The sequence below is a fragment of the Lepidochelys olivacea genome (genome assembly GCF_965140295.1).
Source record: "Lepidochelys olivacea isolate rLepOli2 genome assembly, chromosome: 2".
Lineage (NCBI taxonomy): Eukaryota > Metazoa > Chordata > Testudines > Cheloniidae > Lepidochelys > Lepidochelys olivacea.
The window spans coordinates 22,194,856-22,212,949 of record NC_140412.1 but is presented as its reverse complement, the minus strand read 5'-3'; the positions used below and the strand labels follow the sequence as shown (position 1 = coordinate 22,212,949).

At 40.8% G+C, this 18,094-nt stretch overlaps 1 protein-coding gene across 1 annotated transcript in view; it reads left to right on the top strand.

The window, feature by feature from the left end:
• Nucleotides 1–18,094, top strand: part of FER1L6 (fer-1 like family member 6) — a 149,209-nt gene that overhangs the window by 102,405 nt on the left and 28,710 nt on the right. The window contains 11 exon segments of the mRNA XM_084619142.1: nt 1,385–1,546; nt 2,844–3,024; nt 3,291–3,511; nt 4,868–4,990; nt 5,121–5,160; nt 7,961–8,017; nt 8,020–8,108; nt 10,165–10,284; nt 11,418–11,543; nt 12,496–12,623; nt 14,404–14,574. Coding sequence (XP_084475268.1) covers nt 1,385–1,546; nt 2,844–3,024; nt 3,291–3,511; nt 4,868–4,990; nt 5,121–5,160; nt 7,961–8,017; nt 8,020–8,108; nt 10,165–10,284; nt 11,418–11,543; nt 12,496–12,623; nt 14,404–14,574 — 1,418 coding nt within the window.

Sequence of the window (18,094 nt, the reverse complement as noted above, 5' to 3'; positions counted from 1 at the left end):
ACACCCTCTTTGGGTTATTTAGTGTTGCTAGTGGCTAAGTGTTAGCCACTCCTCCTCTGCTCCCAAAACTTGCAGCCAAATGATGGCTGCCTCCTGTGTGCATGTGTTTGTGCTTTCTCCCCAACCCCTCTAATGCCCCTGTGAACAGTCAGCTACAATTTGGGCCTAAAGTCACTTTATTATACAGAATGTAAGGGAAATTTGGCAACTCCTCATTTGTCAGAATAATGACCAAATTCTAACCAGTCCTGTTGTGTCACTTCCTGTCGTTGGTCCTATAACTACACATAATGTGTTTAATTGCCTGTCTTTGAAGATTTCTAAATCAAGTCAGATTTTAATCATATGAACTGTGCTGAGACTGATGAGCCAGTCACTAGAAATGCTTGTGTGTGAACTCAACCACAGGAGCAATTCTTGCTGTGACTTTTTCTGCGCAGGGGATCAAACAGTCAAATTGTTGCAAAGGGAAGTAGGAAGAGAAATGACAACCATCCACTGGACAAAGGGAAAAAAATCTCTTTTTCAGATGTGTTTTCTGCCTGAGGCCCGACTCCGTGAGTTAATTAAGCACATACTTAGACTTTAAGCACATGAATTCCATTTATGTCAATGGGACAAATCATGTGCTTATAGTTAGGTATGTGCTTAAATAGTGCTCAGTCAGGGCATTACCCACAGTCTACTCCTGAATGATATGGCCGTGGTTTGGCATTCGAAGAATTTTATTTTGGATTTTCTAATTCCTAATTTATATTGTTGTAATTATGGTCATTTTAATGCTATTTTCTATACTTAGAGCTTAAATAATTGTTTTGCTAATAAGTACCGGTGTGTAAGAAAACTTGGAATTCCATGAGAGTTCTAGAGGGTATGCAGTGAATCAATGCATAAAGCATCTAAAGGTGATAAAACTATTCCTGACAAAATACCATGGGCTATATTCTCAGCTGGTATAAACTGATGTAGCTCTGTTGTAGGCAATAGCTGAGGATCTGACTTGTCAGATTAATAGGGACTGAGCATGTTTGTCCTGAAGAGGAGGGGACTGTTAGAAATAAAATTATTATTAACTGATTATGTTTTGTTAACAGTTTAACATTGTTAGTTGGCTTAACTTTCAGTTCAAAGACATGAAGTCTTCTTTTTAATTTCAGACTCTGACAGGTGTTTAGAACAATTTCTTACAGATAACTGGGGCCAGATTCAGCAGCGCTTTCTGGCAGCTATGAGTTGTCTGAGTGGCACAAAGTGGCAGGAGCATACTGGTGAACCTGGTCCATGATTCCCAGTGTTACCTGTGTACTCCTGTCAGGAGCATCCCAGTGAGTCTGGCCCACTATAACCTATGTTTTGCTGACCACTTTTCTTCCACTTGCCATAGGTTCTGTTCTGGGGCGTTCGTGAGCTGAAGAAGGTACAGCTCCTCTCCGTGGACCGCCCACAGGTTCTCATAGAATGCGCAGGGAAAGGAGTTAAATCTTCCGTCATCCAGAGTGTCAAGAACAATCCCAACTTCAGTGTCCAAGCAGACAGGTTTGAAGTGGTATGTACCATGCACTGCCCTCTCTCTCTGATTGTCTTTTCTTTACTCAGTGGAAGACACAAGCTATAGCACTGTTCGATTTTCTTTACTTTTTAAGCCCTTTGTGCTGTTGCCAGACTGGACAGTTAAGTAATTGACTGGTTATGACTAAGGCTACGAGTCTGTCATGGAGGTCACAGATTCCATGATTTTTCATGACCTGTGTGACTTCAGGGCTTTGGCTGTCAGCCTCAGGCAGCGGGGGTCAGGCTGTCAGGACACCCCGGGTGGTGTGGTGAGCCCCATATGGCAGGACTCTGGCAGTGAGCCCTGTGTGGTGGGGCTCGGGCTGTCAGCCTGCCCCCTTCCCTGAGCATCAGGGTGAGCCCTGTGTAGTGGGACTCTGGCAGTGAACCCCATATGGTGGGGTTCAGGCTTTCAGTCCCCTCCCCTTGGGTGGGCAGCATGGCTCTGGCTGTCAGCCCCCCGCATAGTGGGTAGGGCAGCGGGACTCGGTCTGTCAGCCCCCTTGCTCCGGGAATTACCCTTCTGTGAATTCTTGTTTATTGCCCGTGACCTGTCTGTGACTTCTATTAAAAATAACCCTGATAAAATCTTAACCTTAGTTACGATCCATGAGCTTTGAACCTTTTACCTCTAGGTTGTTGACTTGAATTTGACCTTGGCCAGTAGTGCCTTGAAGTTTCCTAGCTGTCCATTGGCATGTGCGAAATGAACTGGTGGTTTCACTTCAGGTCTTAGTGGACAAGGATTTACGCTAGCTGGCGACACCAACAGAGATGAAAGTCTATCTAAGTGTTTATAAGGCACAATGGTATCTAAGCACCAATAATAATATCTAAGTACCTGTGATACCTTTAATTTTTATTGCACTTTACGCATTCAAACTGATATCCAGACATTACCTAGTTAATCAGCACAATATCCCTGTAAACTAGGGCAATATATGTTATCCCCTTTTACAGCTAGGAAACTGAGGCAGTGAAGTGAAATTACTTTGGCCAAGTCAGTGGCTGGATTAGAACTCACAAATTCCTGACTCCCAACACTGTGTTGATTCCTCTAGGCTTTATTGTTTTCCCTGACACATTTTTAGCAGCCCACCCACGAGCCAGGGTGCTTTTCTAGGTAGGGTTGGCAGGGTAGTGGACAGAACTACACTGCCCATGCTGTACCTGTTTAATGGATCAAGAACATCAATAGTCAGGGTTCTCAATCCAGCACTTTTCAGGACACTTTTCTGGACACTAGTAAGGAAAACAAATCTCTCATGCTGTTGTCTGTTCTTTTCTGCCAGGAATTGCCTGAAAACGAGCTTTTGCACCCACCACTCAGTATCTGTGTGGTTGACTGGAGAGCTTTTGGTCGTAGCACTTTTGTTGGAACACACACCATCAATTGCCTTAAGCAATATTTATATAAACCCAAGGAGCTTCCTGCACCTACAGCAAAAGTGGACGTTATAGAAACTGACAAAGGTAAATGCACAATATAACTCTTGTCCCCAAATAAAAAGACAAGGTGATATTTGTTAAAATAGTAAATAATAATAGTTTACTGCACTGGGAGTAAGCACATGCTTAAGGGATCTGCTGGACTGGGGCTGGAGTGCTCAGCACCTTGCAGGATCAAGGCCTGTGCGACTTTTAAGAGATATCATTATTCATATTTTCTTGAGACCCAATACGATGACTGTCTCTTTTTTTGGCATAATCTTGCCAATTTGCTGTGTTTCTAATTTCAGCTGCTCCGGAGTCACCACAGCTGCCTGCATCACCCCAACCACAATCACGTCCAGCGGATCACATTTATGTTGATGTGGAGCATGGTTCAGCTGCATTAGGAATGCAAGAACCAGATCCAGCAAAATCTGCTGCTGCAGCAGCTGTACCTGCTTCTTCACTGCCATCTGCACTTAAATCTACATCCCCATCCTCTGAACCAGCAGAAGATGGAAAGCAGAAGGTGGACTTGGCTGAACCATCAGATAGCAAGCTATTTTAAAATAATAAAATAATAATAATAATAATAACTTTATTATGATGGTAATGTGTAGGAGCCCAGTTATAGGCCAGGACCCCATTGTGCTAGGTGCTGTAGAAACACAGAACAAAAAGACAGTCCCTGTGCTAAAGAGGTTACAATTGAAGTATAAGACAATGGGTGCATACAGTCAGAGAGGGAAGAACAACGAAACAATGAGACAATATTGGTCAGCATGACAGGGCAAATGCATTCTAGTTCATACAGCTGATCAGAAGAACATTTCCAGACTGCAGAAACCTTTTTCTGATCAGCCCTATAAACTATCACTTTTTGGATGGGGAAATAACCAATCTTTCTTTCTTTCTTTCTTTTGCAAAAATGAAATGGAAGGAGTGACAAAACTATTTGACATTGTGTTCCATTTGAGCTACACTTTTTGGAGTGGGATAAAGTAGCCACTTCTTACCTGTAGCACCTAGATGCACTGGTAATTAGTTACACATTGCCAATGTTCTGCATAGTTTGAAGGACAAGGAAAGGCAGTGATGTCTCAACTCCACATGTACACACCCCTGTGTGTCTATCGTCTGTAACAACACAATTTATAGATACAAGAGTGAGTGAAATATAGTAAAGTATTCATCCAAATATAGAGCCTAGTATTGTAACTCTGTGTCTAATACAGCTCACCATTGCCACCCTTCTGTTTGTAGCTGCACTGCTAAATACATGATAGCTGCAAGTGGCAACTCTTTATTCGTGTGAAAGGCCGAATGCGCAATTTAACAGGGTCCAGTCGTTATTCACATGAGCAATCCCATTGATGTCAGTGGGCCTACTTGCAGAAGCAGTTGGTTTGTGGAATCAGGCTCTTTATCTTTTCGAAGGGAAGATGGCTGAATTCTCAATGGCTATTCAGAATCCTAGTTGTCTTCAAAACTCAAGTGTTGATCATATTGAAAGTTCTGAATGTATCTGCAAATGCAGTGATATTGGAGGGAACCAGGGGATGTCAGGAGGTCTGTATCCTTCCAAATATAATTCTTCTTCTTTCTAAGGTAGATCTTCCCTTTAAATAGTTTGCTTTTGTTGCAATGCCCCAAATTTTAAAAGTATAATATTTGATACCAGCTGAAGGTATTAGAGAAACTGTACTAATAACATGATGATCACAATGGATTCTTTTAGTGGGATGCAAAGATAGAAACACAAAATAATGTAGGTCTTACAGACTGAAATCCACCCCACCTACATCTGTTCCACTCGATAGCTCAGCTGGTTTTTAATAGCTGACATAAGCCTAGAGGTGAACGGCATTTCCTTATACCTTGCTAGGTCTCAAGAAAATACTCCCAACGATCCACAAAAAGAAAAAAGAGAACAATAGCAGACGAATCTGCCGAAAATGTTATTGATTGGTGGTCAAAGTACGATGCTTCTGTGGAAAAAATGAAAAAGGTAAGGGCCCCAGTAGCCCCATACTTGAATGGAGGTATGGTATTTTAAAGCTAGATTTATGCAAAATGGCTTCCTCTTTAATGTTCCATTTGTATTTAGGAGTCTGACTATTCTATTTTTATTTTGAAAGGTAAAATCAATCTATCCCAGCAAGGGGAAACCAGGCAACAGTGAGTAAAATATTTGTATATGTACTTTTTTACTTACTATAATAATTTATTTCTGTGCTAATTTAAGAACATTTTTACCCTGTTCTTATTGAATGTCTGTTCTTCCTAGAGTTGTGAGAGGGGCAGCGTTTAGGTCCTAATCCATATCTGGATTAGACTATGGGTAGTTTAGATGCTGAGATACAAAACTGGGTTGAGGATTGGGTTTAACGATGTTCAAATCGCACAAGCAATTCTTTGCAGAATTCAGCCTCAAAATGATGGAAATCTTACAATGTTAGATGTTCTAGAAAGATTACCACAGTATTGGTCTGCATCTGTATCAGGTCCAAAAAATGAGCCTCTTTTAATTTTGATCCAACTGAGAACCCAAACCGGGTTCAGTTCCAGGAATCTGAATTTGAAAATAGAGTCCAGAATGATAGGCATCACAATAGCAGCTAATTCTTGTGTCAAACTCAGTCAACTCAAGAATTTTCAGCAGAAGAGCCTGATGGGATTGGACAAGAATAGATCATTAAATACACTAATGGAAGAGAATCTTCTACTGCTTTACATATCCCTGTGACAGTGAACCATGCCGTTAGCAAATTATTTTCCTAACCTGACTATTTAAATAGGCAGAGAAAGAAAACTAATATTTGTACTTTCTGTGTAGATTTGCTCCTCAGAATAAAATGGCTGGCTCTTCCCATCCTAGAGATGGATATATTTTATTAGTGGTGGAAATGATTTCTAGTTTGCAAAGCATTTTGCAATCATTCTGGATGAAAGGTACTACATAAATGTCAGTCATTATCATTTTGAACGTGGCAGCTGACCAAAATTTCAATTATCAGATTATCAGTGCTGAAAAGCTATCAGTCAAAATTCTAATTATGCATGGACCATACCTAGCCGCCTGAAAGAAATGCTATACAAAGTTCTGATGCCGCACCCATGTACAGCAATATTGTTAACTGACACCTTAACATAGATAAAAAGAACAGGAGTACTTGTGGCACCTTAGAGACTAACAAATTTATTTGAGCATGAGCTTTCGTGGGCTAAAACCCACTTCATCGCATGCATGCAGTGGAAAATACAGAAGGAAGATCTATATATATATATACACAGAGAACATGAAACAATGGGTGTTACCATACACACTATAACAAAAGTGATCAGTTAAGGTGAGCTATTAGCAGCAGGACAGGGAAAAAAAACATTTTGTAGTGATAATCAAGATGGGCCATTTCCAGCAGTTGACAAGAGGAACAGTACGGGGGAAAAATAAACATGGGGAAATAGTCGGAGAACACTTCAATCTCTCTGGTCGCTCGATTACAGACCTAAAAGTCGCAATATTACAACAAAAAAACTTCAGAAACAGACTCCAGTGAGAGACTGCTGAATTGGAATTAATTTGCAAACTGGACACCATTAAATTAGGCTTGAATAAAGACTGGGAGTGGATGTGTCATTACACAAAGTAAAACTATTTCCCCATGTTTATTTCCCCCCCACCCCTACTGTTCCTCACACATTCTTGTCAACTGCTGGAAATGGCCCATTTTGATTATCACTACAAAAGGTTGTTTTCGCTCCTGCTGGTAATAGCTCACCTTAACTGATCACTCTTGTTATAGTGTGTATGGTAACACCCATTGTTTCATGTGTATATATATATCTGTGTTTCTCTGTGTGTATATATATCTTCCTACTGTATTTTCCACTGCATGCATCCGATGAATGGGTTTTAGCCCATGAAAGCTTATGCTCAAATAAATTTGTTAGTCTCTAAGGTGCCACAAGTACTCCTGTTCTTTTTGCGAATACAGACTAACACAGCTGCTACTGAAACTTAACATAGATAGAATTCTACCATCCACAAACTTTAGTGGTGACAGTTATGCCAGGGTTTTCCATTGTTTTTGACCAGGCTGGTGACTTGAGAACTGAAAAAGACTTTCCTACTTACTTGCACAACATATGTTTTATATCATTGCCGAGATACTATGGTGACTGGCACCATATAAATGCCAGAGAGAGAGAATAAGAGAGAGATAGTATTAATAGATATTTATATCACAGATAGATGAATTAGTTTAACAAAATTAACAGGACTGATCCAAACCTCAACCCAAACACTAAACCTGAATAAGGTTTGGATAGTTAGATCCAACAAGCTCCTCCTGCCTTTGTTGATAGCTGTCAAAATCAGTGGTGGGATGTCAACCGGGTAGGCAGTTTCTGCTGAGCAGCTGCCATATTTACATCTATCTCCACTCTCTCCATGGCTTTCCTAAGGTCAGAGGCACACTGGCATGCATTTTTGGTGCCTTTGACCTGAGGAAGGCCTGAAGCATATGAGATCTGAAGGCAGTTTGCATCTTGGCAATGGCATTCCATCTTGGTAAGACCTCAGCTTAAATTTTTCTCAACATTTGGAAAGGTAGTAGGGTCTGTTGGAGTAGATTTGACCTTGGGATGATTGAGGAAGAAGGAGAAAGAAAAGGTGTGTATGTGTGTGTGTGTGTGTAAGCAGGGGAGTAAGAATAGAAGTCACAGGGAAGGGGATAAGTCAGACAACGATTGTATTTAGTGATAGAGAGGAGTAAAAAACGGTGTATCAGGTAGAGAGGAGTTGTAGGAAAAGAATCTCTGACTGGTTTGACAGGAGAAATTGCAAGAGAGGTATAGAGGAGAGGGAATGGAGTAAGATCCCCCAAGATTTATGTTAAGGACTTATCTAAGCCATTAGAGGTTTATCCATTACTGCAGCTGCTATAAACCTAAATTATGTCATCAATCTCTGTAGCTAGGTCGACATCTGGCCACGTAGCATTAAGCATTGAAGATGAGCCAGACAAAAAAAAGCGAAAAAAGTTGTTGAAACAGGAAAAAAAGGAAGAAGACCCAAATCTAGCAACTCTGAAGGTAAAAAATGTGTTGTTGTTGTAATTCAGGTTATTTGGGACAGACAAAATTCACTGCTGGGCAGAGGGCTAGTCTGAAGTGAGACTGGAGGGGAGTTTAGCTCTTATGCTGACCATCTTCACATGGTTGAATTTCACCCTTATGGAATACACTGTAAATATTAGAGTTACATTCCCCTTTTCTTTCCCTTTGTTCTCGTTGCACCTTGTCTATAGTTCATCACATACATGTGTACACTTTATCATGCCAAAGTGCGCTTAACTTATGCACTTAATAATAGAATCATAGGACTGGAAGGGACCTCAAGAGGTTGTCTAGTCCAGTCCCCTGTGCTCATGGCAGGACTAAGCATTATCTAGACCATTCCTGGAAAGTGTTTGTCTAACCTGCTCTTAAAAATCTACAATGACAGAGATTCCACAACTTCCCTAGGCAATTTATTCCAGTGCTTAACCACCCTGACAGTTAGGAAGTTTTTCCTTATATTCAAGCTAAACCTTCCTTGCTGCAATTTAAGTCCATTACTTCTTGTCCTAGCCTCAGAATTTAAGAAGAACAATTCTTCTCCTTCCTCCTTGTGACAACCTTTTATGTACTTGAAAATGTATCATGTCTGCCCCCTTCTCCCCCCTGCCCCCAGTCTTCTCTTCTCCAGACTAAACAAACTCAATTTTTTTCAATCTTTCCTCCTAGGTCATGTTTTCTAGACCTTTAATCATTTTTGTTGCTCTTCTCTGGACTTTCTCCAGTTTGTCCACATCTTTCCTGAAATGCCCAGAACTGGACACAATACTCCAGCTGAGGCCTAATCAGCGCAGAGTAGAGCAGAAGAATTGCTTCTCGTGTCTTGCTTACAACACTCCTGCTAATACATCCCAGAACGATGTTCTCTTTTTTTGCAACAGTGTTACACTGTTGACTCATATTTAGCTTGTGGTCCACTATGACCCCCCAGATCCCTCTCCGCAATACTCCTTCCCAGGCACCTGAATTCATCTGAATGTGTGAGCCTAAAATATCTTTTTATATTGATGAAAGCACAGAAATGTGGATATTAGGGGAATAAATGACAAGGCATTTCAGAAATATTAGGGTGTATAAAGAATGGGATAGAAACTAATGTTGAAAGGATTAGATACAATGATAGTAGACCCTCACTGGGAATATAAATTAGATTCTGGTCATTGTATCTTATCAAAGGTAGAACTGCACCTTGACTTGCTGGAAAAGCTTGTGTGCTCCAATGACCCTGAGAGCTATTCCAGTGGAAGTTTTTATTCCTGGTACCCAAGCAGGACACGTTAAAAGGCAGGGATCAGATGCAAAGCAGTCCATTGGCTCCTCCAGGTTAGGAGTTGAGTGATAGATCAACAACCTATCCTCAAAAAAAGTTAAGTTATAGAAACACAGCCAGGTAGCCATACCAGCAATCAGCATTATAGACAGGGATAGTGGGGCCTTGTTCATGCCCCAAGCACTAGTGGCATGGGAAGGATTCAGATCCAGAAAGTCAAAGTCAAAGAAAAGATTATGACATGGAAAATGAGTAGAGACATGTGGAGGGATTGAAAAGATTAGGGCTGTTTAGAGAGGGATTGAATAAAAAGGGACATGAAACCAGTATACAGGTCAATGAAACTGTTTCCATTTTTAAATGGAAAGGTCTCCACTTGGAGAGCACATTTACACAGCCTTTTTCACTTTTATTTTTTATTTCACATAGAAACATGCTGTAGGAGTTAGAGATGGGAAAGACCTTTATTAGGCAATCCAATCTCTACCTATCTAGGCAAGATTGTCTCCAGAATACCTTTTCTTATCCGTCTTGCTTTCAGGTTCTTATGCATTAATACAGTACTAGAGTATTTGGATTGCTACTCCAGAGGTGAATTTGTTAAAAGTTTCCAACACTGGTGGGGAACGGGATATTTTTCTGTTGGTTACTAAAAGGTTTTACAGGTGCTTGATTTTATAAAACCTAAACACTGAGCTAGAGCTGAACTTTAAGTCACCAGTTAATACAACAGTTGCTGTGTTTTTACTTGCTATGTCTTGTGAAATGAGCATTATCACATTTTTTCAAAGATCTATGATGGAGACCTGGAGAGTGAATTTAATAACTTTGAAGACTGGGTGAAAACGTTTGAACTCTTCAGAGGCAAAGATCACAGTGACCATGAGGACAGAATAATAGGAAAATTTAAGGTGAGTTTAAATGCTGATTGGATACATTGTAATTTAGAGAAATGCATGTTTTCAGTGATATTCTAGGTGTACAGAAAATGCATTTCAATTACATTGCCCATCTGCTATTGACATAGTTAATTCTCTTATTAGATCCAAAGACACAATGTGTTACATATGAGGATTGCTATTTATTCTCTTTTATTGTCTGACTGATGGAGGCAGTTTCCAACCCACAATGTTTACTGTCGTTTTGAGTCAGGACTTTTATTTAAAGCTGAGTTAAATCACAGATTCATAGTAAGTAGAGCCAGAATTGACCTATTACTTTATGCAGTCCAGCCTCTGCTCATGCAAGTTTATTTCTTCAGTATAATTTCTGGTACTTTATCTTATCTAGCTTAAATGATTGGCCTTCTACTTAGTTCTCTTACCCAACCTAATACAACTTACCATATGGAAATCTGCAAGTATACTTCAAAGCACAATTAATATAATAGTTGTGTGATCTAAAACTGATGTATTTTATACTTCAGAGGAATCAGTGCCTTAAAGGAGCCTGTGGATTCTTCTTTCTCTATCGGGGAAATCTCTGTTAAAATGACTTGATAATTGCTTTTAGGTAATAATGGTTATTTAAGTAAGATGAGTTAATACTGTGATGTGCATGGGGGCTGAAGTTTTTACTACATAGCTAAAGGCAAATTGTGTTCTTAGTCACAGTGTTGTAAGTAGAGTTCCATTTAAGTCAATGGAATTTCTTCTAATTTACACGAGTGTGATTCAGAGCAAAATGGTGACCCTTAGAATATTGGTGTCTGGAAGATGGGAATAGCCACAACTGTTGCATTCATTTATTTAATACTGCTGTGACTAGGAGCTTGCAGGTATCTCTGGGAATGTCTTGACAAAGTTAAATACAGTTATTGAAAGGAAGTACTTTGGAAGGTTAACAAAACAAAACAGAAATATTTTCAGAAACATGGTTTAGTGCATTTATTACACTTTTTTTCCTTTGTGCAAAATGTGGATGGGCACACATGAATATGTGTCTATGCAAACTGCATTCATTAAGTTTTGTCTGCACACCAGGATTTTGTTTTGGATTGGGTCTGTTGTTTTTTCCAGGGAAATAAAACATTGTATATCCACAGGGCTCTTTCTGCATATACAAAAGTCCTGAAGATTCCAGCTCAATGGAAGGAGGACAGCCTAAAGTTCTGCAAGGGATACCACCGAATAACTCAGTCAAAGTTCTGGTTCGGGTGTATATCGTGAGAGTAAGTGTACAGCTTCTATTTCTGCCTTGAAATAATGGGGCGGGGGGGGGGGGGTTAGAGTACAACAGAGTAGCATCTGCAGCCAGTCAGGACTTCTCATAGTAAATCACAAAGACGCCCAGTTGACTGGAGAAGAGGAATTCTAGGGGCTGTTTTGGGAGGATCATAGCAAAAAAGGGACAAACAAAGCAGGAAGCATGCAGGAGAAGGAGAGAATGGAAGAATATATCTTTAAGAGAAAGCAAAGGGGTAGGAGTCTGAATGATGAACTTGAAGGAACAATGGTAGAAATTAGGAAGGTCAAATACTGAGGAAACGTGGTGGGATATGGAGAAGTCAGAGGAGAGAGACAGCCATTAGTGAGCTGTATTAGTGAGAAACAAAAGAGAAGCAGAAAAGAAAATCAGTTGATATAAGGTAGAAAAAACCTGGAGTTAGGGAGAGGAAATTAAATTAAAAGACAAAAGAGAAGCAGAGAAAGAAGACACTTTTTTTTCTGTGTTTAAATGCTTTCAGATCACATCCATCACAGACAATGGGCCAGTCAATGGAGCTATGACTTACACCAGCTGAGGATCTGGCCCATTGTTTATGGGAAAATCCCCTTGAATCCCACATAGATTTGGACTTGAAAACCTCCAGCAAAGTCAGCTTCTTCCTTTGGCTCTTTCTCTTCCTCTCACCTCACCCATTCCATTCTGATCAGCAACAGTGCCCGGGACCGTTCTAGTTGCTCTCTTCGGCTTTGCACTTGGGCCCTAAGCAGTCTCCAAACACTCTCTCCCGAGTGGAGCTCTCTCTATTTTAGTAGGCAGGACTAGCTTAGCATTTGTGTTTCCAGAACATCCCATGTGCCAGTGGAAAAACAGCTCCATTAGAAAACAACCACATTTAATGATTACCTTTAATGAAGCATTTGGATTTTGATGAAAGAGTATTTTCTTTTTGTCAGGCATATAATCTTAGCCCAGCTGATCCAGATGGCACCTCAGATCCCTATATTGTGCTCAGACTAGGCAAAACTGAAATTAAAGACCAGGCCAATTACATCCCCAAACAACTAAACCCAGTTTTTGGAAGGTGAGTGATGGCTTTATTTAAATGTCCGTCGTGATTTCTGCCTTAGGATTTTGCTACAGTTATTTCTGCTTGTTTTCAAGAGCAGAGTGCATTTATTATGCAATGATATGTGTGTGTTTGGAGGTTTCGTAATTAAAATCTCAAGAATTTGTGTCACATTGTATGATTACAAATTATTCAATTTTTATGCTAGTCAAACACCTCCTGAAATTCAATCTGCAGAAGGCTTTTTATTTCACAACAAGAAACGAAGCAGCAAATGATCTTGTCAGCTCAGATTAATGAGGTGATTAGTTATCTTAAAGTGAAATAGATACAGTGACAGTTAAATTTAAGAACATAACAATGGCCATACTGGGTCAGACCAAAGGTCCATCCAGCCCAGTATCCTGTCTACTGACAGTGGCCTATGCCAGGTGCCCCGGAGGGAGTGAACCTAACAGGTAATGATCAAATGATCTCTCTGCTATTATCCATCTCCACCCTCTGACAAACAGAGGCTAGGGACACCATTCCTCACCCATCCTGGCTAATAGCCATTAATGGACTTAACCTCCATGAATTTATCTAGTTCTCTTTTAAACCCTGTTATAATCCTAGCCTTTACAACCTCCTCAGGCAAGGAGTTCCACAGGTTGACTGTGCGCTGTGTGAAGAAGAACTTCCTTTTATTTGTTTTAAACCTGCTGCCCATTAATTTCATTTGGTGGCCCCTAGTTTTTATATTATGGGAACAAGTAAATAACTTTTCCTTATTCACTTTCTCCACACCATTCATGATTTTATATACCTCTATCATATCCCCCCCTTAGTCTCCTCTTTTCCAAGCTGAAAAGTCCTAGCCCCTTTAATCTCTCCTCATATGGGACCTGTTCCAACCCCCTAATCATTTTAGTTGCCCTTCTCTGAACCTTTTCTAATGTCAGTATATCTTTTTTGAGACACATCTGTACGCAGTATTCAAGATGTGGGCGTATTATGGATTTATATAAGGGCAATAAGATATTCTCCGCATCCCGTTTGCTTTTTTGACTGCCATTGCACACTGCGTGGACGTCTTCAAAGAACTATTCATGATGACTCCAAGTTCTCTTTCCTGATTAGTTAATTCCAAATTTAATTTCCAAAATTTAATTTCCAAATTTTGTGGTGGTGTTTTTAAATCTGAATATTACTATAAAACAATCTCAGACTTTTAGGACCAAACCAGAGCCCAGTTTTCAAAGGTAGCCTTTGATTTTGGGCCAGTCAATTTCTGAGTGCCTTGCTTTAGCCACAGAGGGCCAGATTTTCAAAAGAGTTCCACACCCACAGTTGGGGCCAGGTTTGAAAATCTAAGCCACTATGGTGTACTTTGCAGAAGTGCTTAGCATGAACAGCTCCTATTGACTTCCTCAGGTTCAAAGGGTCAGTTCAGTTTGTAATCAGAGTTTATCTGAACTTAGCCACTTTTCTTTGGTCTGGGAATTCGGCAAGAAATCTCATGGAAATGGGTTCTCTCTTCAGAGTTTTAGTACTTCCTGTTTCAAGAATACAAACCATTCAGAAACAAAATGCAGATGCATAACCTCAGTTGGAACTGATTAGGTAGGGCACTATACTCCTTTTATTCAGCATGTTTTCAGTGTGTTCAGGTATTCAGTAAAAATACCTAACTGAAGAAACTATTCATGCCTGCGGGCATACTGTGCACTTGTAGCATCCACTATACCTTTTATGACTGATACTTGTAGCTTTAAAAATGATTTGTCTTATAAAATCCTATCTATTTTTGCCTCAGATCATTTGAAATTCAGGCCACTTTCCCTAAGGAATCTGTGCTCTCCATCCTGATCTATGACCATGATATGGTTGGAGCGGATGACCTCATTGGAGAAACTAAAATTGATTTGGAAAATCGTTTCTACAGCAGGCACCGGGCTACCTGTGGTCTACAAAGTCAATATGAAAAGTAAGATCCTCTTCAGTCACTTGGTTTGTGCATATACGAGAAATGAGTGACCTGCAAGGAAGCTTCTTGATGAAAACTGATCTAGCCAAACATTGTACATTTTTCAGCCTTTGAGTTTTGTAGGTTTTGTTAAACTGAATTGTTTCAGAGAAGCAGCCGTGTTAGTCTGTATTCGCAAAAAGAAAAGGAGTACTTGTGGCACCTTAGAGACTAACCAATTTATTTGAGCATAAGCTTTCGTGAGCTACAGCTCACTTCATTGGATGCATAAAGCGGAAAATACAGTGAGGAGATTTATATACACACAGACCAGGCAAAAATGGATATTTACCATACACATTGTAAGGAGAGTGATCACTTAAGATGAGCTATTACCAGCAGGAGAGTGGGGTGGAAGAAAACCTTTTGAAGTGATAATCAAGGTGGGCCATTTCCAGGAGTTAACAAAAATGTCTGAGGAACAGTGGGAGGGGGAGGAATAAACAAGGGGAAATAGAAAAGGAGTACTTGTGGCACCTTAGAGACTAATCAATTTATTTGAGCATGAGCTTTCGTGAGCTACAGCTCACTTCATCAGGGGAAATAGTTTTACTTTGTATAATGACTCAGCCACTCCCAGTCTCTATTCAAGCCTAAGTTAATTGTTTCCAATTTGCAAATTAATTCCAATTCAGCAGTCTCTCGTTGGAGTTTGTTTTCGAAGTTTTTTTGTTGAAGAATAGTCACTTTTAGATCAGAAATCGAGTGACCAGAGAGATTGAAGTGTTCTCCGACTGGTTTATGAATGTTATAATTCTTGACATCTGATTTGTGTCCATTTATTCTTTTACGTAGAGACTGTCCAGTTTGACCAATGTACATGGCAGAGGGGCATTGCTGGCACATGATGGCGTATATCACATTGGTAGATGTGCAGGTGAACGAGTCTCTGATAGTGTGGCTGATGTGATTAGGCCCTATGATGGTGTCCCCTGAATAGATATGTGGGCACAGTAGGCAACGGGCTTTGTTGCAAGGATAGGTTCCTGGGTTAGTGGTTCTGTTGTGTGGTATGTGGTTGCTGGTGAGTATTTGCTTCAGGTTGGGGGGCTGTCTGTAGGCAAGGACTGGCCTGTCTCCCAAGATTTGTGAAAGTGATGGGTCGTCCTTCAGGATAGGTTGTAGATCCTTGATAATGCGTTGGAGAGGTTTTAGTTGGGGGCTGAAGGTGATGGCTAGTGGCGTTCTGTTATATTCTTTGTTGGGCCTGTCCTGTAGTAGGTGACTTCTGGGTACTCTTCTGGCTCTGTCAATCTGTTTCTTCACTTCCGCAGGTGGGTATTGTAGTTATAAGAATGCTTGATAGAGATCTTGTAGGTGTTTGTCTCTCTCTGAGGGGTTGGAGCAAATGCGGTTGTACCATAGAGCTTGGCTGTAGACAATGGATCGTGTGGTGTGGTCTGGGTGAAAGCTGGAGGCATGTAGGTAGGAATAGCGGTCAGTAGGTTTCCGGTATAGGGTGGTGTTTATGTGACCATCACTTATTAGCACTAAGAGATCCAGATAAGAGATATTAGAGATCCAGGAAGTGGATCTCTTGTGTTGAGTGGTCCAGGCTGAGGTTGATGGTGGAATGGAAATTGTTGAAAGCATGGTGGAATTCCTCAAGGGCTTCTTTTCCATGGGTCCAGATGATGAAGATGTCATCAATATAGCGCAAGTAGAGTAGGGGCATTAGGGGACAAGAGCTGAGGGAGCATTGTTCTAAGTCAGCCATAAAAATGTTGGCATACTGTGGGGCCATGCGGGTACCCATAGCAGTGCCGCTGATTTGAAGGTATACATTGTCCCCAAATGTAAAATAGTTATGGGTGAGGACAAAGTCACAAAGTTCAGCCACCAGGTTTGCCGTGACATTATCGGGGATACTGTTCCTGACGACTTGTAGTCCGTCTTGGTGTGGAATGTTGGTGTAGAGGGCTTCTACATCCATAGTGGCCAGGATGGTGTTTTCAGGAAGATCACCGATGGATTGTAGTTTCCTCAGGAAGTCAGTGGTGTCTCGAAGGTAGCTGGGAGTGCTGGTAGTGTAGCCTGAGGAGGGAGTCTACATAGCCAGACAATCCTGCTGTCAGGGTGCCAATGCCTGAGATGATGGGGCGCACAGGATTTCCAGGTTTATGGATCTTGGTTAGCAGATATAATACCCCAGGTCGGGGTTCCAGGGGTGTGTCTGTGAATTGTGTCACAAGGCATTAGAAGTAGAAAGTGAGTATTTTTAAAACCAACAGTCCTACTTACTCACAATTAGTTCCAGATAGCAAACTGTCTATATTTAAGTGTCTTTGTTTGATAAACATAAGGTGGAGATTTTACTGAATCAAAGGGTGAATAAAAATCTCTGTCTGAGGTGGCTGTGCAATAGTGGTAAGGCCAAATTCTGGTCTCAGTTACACTTGTAAAAATCCAAAGTAACTGCCTTGAAGCCACTGGAGTTTCTCTGGATTTTCGTGTGTCAATGAGAACAGAATTTGGCTGTAGATTCTGGAGATAGTGGGTAGTAAAGGCGTGTCACAAGGAGTATTGATCAGAGACTGAATTTTATTTCCTGACCCCAGTCACCTGATCTGGGCCAGGGTTTAAAGTATAATATCCCTGTCCCACGAGTAGGGGCTTGTTTACACAGCGGGGTAATGTGCTCTACAAGGGTGTGATTTCTAAAGTGCACTAATGGGTTGTGCATTAATTGGTCCATGTAGACCTTGCTGGTGCAATTTAATGTAGTGCTGTTTAAAACAGTACTATGTTAAAGCACACTAGGGAACTACACACAGGTGCTGGAACTAAGGGTGCTGCTGCACCCCCTGACTTGAAGTGGTTTCCATCATATACAGGGTTTACAGTTTGGTTCAATGGCTCTCAGCACCTCCACTGTACAAATTGTTCCAGCACCCCTGGGTCTACATATATCAGGTAATGCACACCAACATTAGTCTGCCTTAGAAACCACACCCCTGTAGACTCCATTACCCACTGCGTAGGCAAGCCCAGGGTTTTGGTGTCCATTGACTCCAATGATTACCGTCACATAGTTTGTGATCACAGATCGATTGGTTTCTAGATTCAACCACCTGAAGAGAGAAATCCTCACTGGCTTTAGCTTGGTCTATGTCTGTACTTAATAAACGCATCTCTGTAGCCACATGCCAGTGCTTCCCCATGTCTATTCCTCTGTGAATTTTGCCTTTTTTCCCCCTTACAATGATAAGAAGCGTGAAATGTTGGGACTGCATTAACACTAACGGTCATATTTTCAGCTAGTTTAAATTGATTTTAATGCATTTACACCAGCTGAGGATCTATCCCTAGATGTGCCTGATTGCAGTACTTCAGTTGATATGCTAAAAATGTGGGGAGTGATTTTAAACTGCATAATAAATTGGTAAGCAGAGTTCTTGACATTTTACCTTGTTATTGCAACTTGACTCCAAAAGACCATTTTTTCTGTTGCCTATTCAGTTTTTTTTATAACCAGAAGTGC